This window comes from Triticum urartu, chromosome 3 (assembly GCF_003073215.2).
Source record: "Triticum urartu cultivar G1812 chromosome 3, Tu2.1, whole genome shotgun sequence".
Classification (NCBI taxonomy): Eukaryota; Viridiplantae; Streptophyta; class Magnoliopsida; order Poales; family Poaceae; genus Triticum; species Triticum urartu.
Genome location: NC_053024.1, coordinates 62075843 through 62080163, shown reverse-complemented (window position 1 = coordinate 62080163; position 4321 = coordinate 62075843). Strand labels below are relative to the sequence as shown.

The 4321-nt window shown below is 47.9% G+C and overlaps 1 protein-coding gene across 1 annotated transcript; it reads left to right on the top strand.

Moving 5' to 3' along the window:
- The first annotated feature begins 1191 nt into the window (after positions 1-1191).
- LOC125547966 lies at positions 1192-2112 on the top strand. The gene has a single exon (XM_048711687.1). The coding sequence runs from the start codon at positions 1229-1231 to the stop codon at positions 1823-1825; it is 597 nt and encodes a 198-aa protein (XP_048567644.1). The 5' UTR covers positions 1192-1228; the 3' UTR covers positions 1826-2112.
- The last annotated feature ends 2209 nt before the right edge of the window (positions 2113-4321 follow it).

Here is a 4321-nt window from a genome sequence, read left to right as displayed (position 1 = left end):
TATTCTCCTTACATTTGTTCATGCAGCATTGTTGATGCTGCAATAGCGTGACACTATAGAATTTGGTGTTTGAGAGTTTAACTTGAATTTATTTGTAAAATAACTATTAGTGAAGTTGCAACACTTCACAATTATTATTTTCACAGTATAGAAGAGTGCCAGTTTTGTATATTTTGTGTGCAAGTTTGCAATAAATTCTAATTCCCATAAAAAGGGAAGACTTTGACATAGGTCTTTATGATTTGTACATGTTAGGCGTAGCTGTACAATATTTTAAAAATAATTTCTTGTTGTTTCTTTAAGGGGTAAACTATTCCCGTAGTTCATTCGTCATGGCAAAGAAAGTTTTTCTTTGTTTTTGTTGTTTTGCATCACGACATTTTTCTGTCAATCTTTTCCTTAGAAAGAACAATGCAGACAAATTCATCTCGGATAACAGCAAATATATTACGTGCTTACACATATTCCAGATGATTTCTATTGGAATTATAAAGTATGTTCTTTTCTTGCCGGGAACAGAAAATACGGTTATACATTTTATGTTAGGTAGAAAAGGGAGGCGGAGATTTGTGCCAGCAGCGAGTGTCAATTAATATTTGTGATTATCTATCATGTTTCCAAATTCATTTCTAACTAAGTCAAAGTAGTACAATTATGAAAGTCAGGGCAAAATGAGTGTAGGCCGAGCGTGCGGGTGCATGGCTTGTGCCTAGTGGTGGGCCAGCCACCAGGCTTTGTTTCAATGGATGCGTCACACGAGCCCTTTGAAATCAGCTCAGCACAGCGGGGTCCTGGTGTTGGGTTGATTTTTCTATGTACTTGAGGAGCACATGTACGAGGAAAATAATTAAGGAAAGTGACATATAGACGCCCCCTTGTTTCCCTTCTCCGTCCTCGAGGCCCTTCTCGCTGAAATGGCCAGCCCCCCAACTTAGCAACCTGCCAGTGCCATGACACAACATGTGCACTGACATGTGGGCCCGGTGTAGATGGGACCAGAGGTTCAGTGGGTCAGAAGCTAGGTTAGCTCGCTACTCGTGCCCCCGCGATAGACTCTTACGTGGGAGCGAGATGATTCTGCGTGGCAACGACAGTTTCACTTGCACGTGTGGTTCATCCTGCAGTGGGCCTCACGTCCCCTCCTATTAACAGCGACACACACACACACACACACACACACAGAGAGAGAGAGAGAGAGAGAGAGAGAGAGAGCCTACCGACGCGGGCAATGGAGCAGTGGAGGAGCACAGCGGCGGAGGCGTCGTCTCGCAGCTTCACCAACATCAACGGGACGAATGCAATAGTCGACGCCATCACTGGCGCCCGCCAGCAGTACCGCCTGGCCGCCGAGGACTGCCGCATGTTCCGCCCGGGCGTGCATCCCCTGCCCAACGCCGGCCAGGGCGCTTCAGCAGGCGGCGACATCATCGACCTCGCCCTCGGCCGGATCAAGCGCTTCAGCAGGTTCCACGCCGTAATGGGCAACGTCTTCTCCCTCTGCGCTGACCACATCGGGCTCCAGGGCAACGCGCCATTGTGGCGTGACAGGTGGCAGCTCCACCACGCCGACGCTGCCCGCCACGCGGAGACGGCGCTGCACTGCCTACACTCCGCCAAGTCGCACGGCCATGCGGCGCTCGGCGTCTTCCACGTCATGCTCAGGCCGCCATCGCCGCGAGCGGTCGCCCACGCCTGGGCACCGGCGGCCGAGCAGCTCCTGCGCGGCGCGATGGACGATCTGGCCATGGCGGAGGCCGCGGTGGAGCGGATGCGCCCGGCCATTGTCGCCCAGTTCTTCGACGCCTCGATGCTTCTGCATGGCTGATAGCGCGCGCGCGCGGCGGCCAAGCAACCAGTCGTCCGATCACCATTCTCTCGTATGTTTGTGTTCATCGATACCTACATGCACGTACCGTCTGTACGTAGGAGTATGTGGCTACTACTGCAACTTATTTCTACAATCTTCTTTAAACCCAATCCCTTTTGTCAGTTACATGTGCATGATCGATAAATCATCATTGACGTGCCGTGAGCTTCAGAACTTTTTGATTCATAGTCACAAAAGATGGCATGTTTAGGAGCACGTGTTGTAGCCGGCTGTTAATTAGTAACCCGTTTCTTTTCTCTCTCATCTTCTCTCTCTTCTAAGTCAGCGAAAATACAATGTTTAAAATCTTAGGGCATGTACAATGGTTGATAAGATGATCTTATCTTAAGTTTTGCATGTAATTTAGAGATGAGAAAAAAAGATGTCTACAATGGGTCATTTTTTAGCCTTATCTTCAATAACTAGTTAGGGCATGTACAATGGTTGATAAGATAATCTTATCTTAAGTTTTACATGTAATTTAGAATTGATAAAAAAATGTCTACAATGGGTCATCTCTTAGCCTTATCTTTAATAATTAGCAATTTCTAAAAATGTGGTGAGACATATTGTGCTAAGAGATCATCTCTTGTCTTATCTTAAATCAGAGAAAACAAGCCTTCTTTTATGAATTCTCTCTTCTCCACCTCATCATTTATCCTATGCGGCACTCCTAAGATAGCACCATTGTACATGCCCTTATTCCTAAAAACATGATGAGACATATTGTGATAAGGGATCATCTCTTGTCTTCTCTTAAATAAGAGAAGGCAAGCCTTTTCTTACGAGTTCTCTCTCCTCCACCTCATCGTTTATCTTACGTGGCACTCCTAAGATAGCACCATTGTACATGCCCTTATAGTCCGTTTATATCACCCTATTATACTTGCTGTAAAGAGGCATATATACCAACCAACAATGAAGGACAAAGTGTCATTGAAGCAGGAATTATGGCCTGACTGGGATGTCGTTTCAAGTAGACTACCCGTGTAAAACACAGCGCCGGCCGGTAAAATCAATGTCGGGCAGGCATCGATAGGTCCTTGGATCGTCGTTTTCGAGCTGTAAAGTTTACACCAACTTTTGGTGTATTCGAACAGTTTCTGAAACACTTCTCAACACACTGGTTTTTCCGCGATCTCGATCTCTCTCTCTCTCTCTCTCTCTCTCTCTCTCTCTCTCTCTCTCTCACCAGCGGTAGGGATCTCAGTCCTGCTCTGTCCCGGAGGAGACGGGCATCAAGACGGCCGATGGGGTTCTGCGGGAGACCGTTGTAGAGATCCCCATGGATCTGTTCCTGTTGCACTTGCATCATTTTTGTAGAATCCCTGCCATGGTTCAGGCACAGCTGCCGTTGACTTGCTCTTGCCGTTTTAGGAAGAAAAGGTGTGTAGGGGCAAAGGCAGATCCCACATGGTGCATCCGGCGAACATCCAACTCAGATCAAAGCAAGGAAAAAGATAAAAGTGACACGGTCCTTTAGCCTGTTTTCGCAGCGTATGCGTGCGTGGGTACTTGTGTGTTTTCTTGTCACAATAGATGCAGCGATTAGCATACTATGCTAAGAGCATCTCTAGCAGACTCTGTATAAGTGGTTAAACCCGTAAAATAATCGTTTCTTATAATTTTAGTCAAAAAAACGAACACGAATAAACCTTTTAAAATTGTCCGACCCTTAAAAAAATTTACAGGCCCCTGTGAACACATGCCCGAGACTCGTGTATCCTTAGTTTCGGAGGCAATTTTGCCGGGGCCCGAATACCAGTCAATGTTAGCAATTGGGGAATTTCAGCTCCCGTCAACGCCTTGAAGCTCACCGCCGCCGCCAGGCCGCCCGGACGCCGCGCCCATCCGCCCGAATGCCGCCCGTCCGCACGGCCGCCGATCGTCGATGCGAGCAAGCTAGCTAGCTAGCTGAATTCGGCCGCTGCCCGCGCCGCCCTGGCCTCTGCCTGCGCGTCGTAGCCATCCCGTGTCTCCCTCGTCCGCCCGTCCGTCCGCCAGCCTCCACTTTAGCCGTGTCTTCCTCGTCCGCATGTCGGTCGACGATCGATTTCAAATTGACGTGAGGAAGAGGAAGAGAAAGATGTATATTCAGAGAATATGTTTTTTACGGGTTGATTATACGGGGTCTGTTCGGCCATCGCCCTCATCAACCCGTAAAACCAATTTTCCGTGACCTGTAAAAACGATATAAGAATTCGCGATATAAAGGGTCTGCTAGAGATGCTCTAGTACTTGCGTTCGCCGGTGGAAGAGATCCAATTGCTAATTTCGTACGGGAGTTTGTCGGAAAATCAATCATCCTATCTCAGTATGTGATTGCTTGGAAGTCACTTTGCACGTGTGCGTGTGGGTCTCGGCCAAAAGCACCAAAAAGTACTTGGATACCTGCATGCACGAATTGACTCCATCCCGGCCTCTGCTTTCCGTCGATCAAGGTTCAGATGCTAC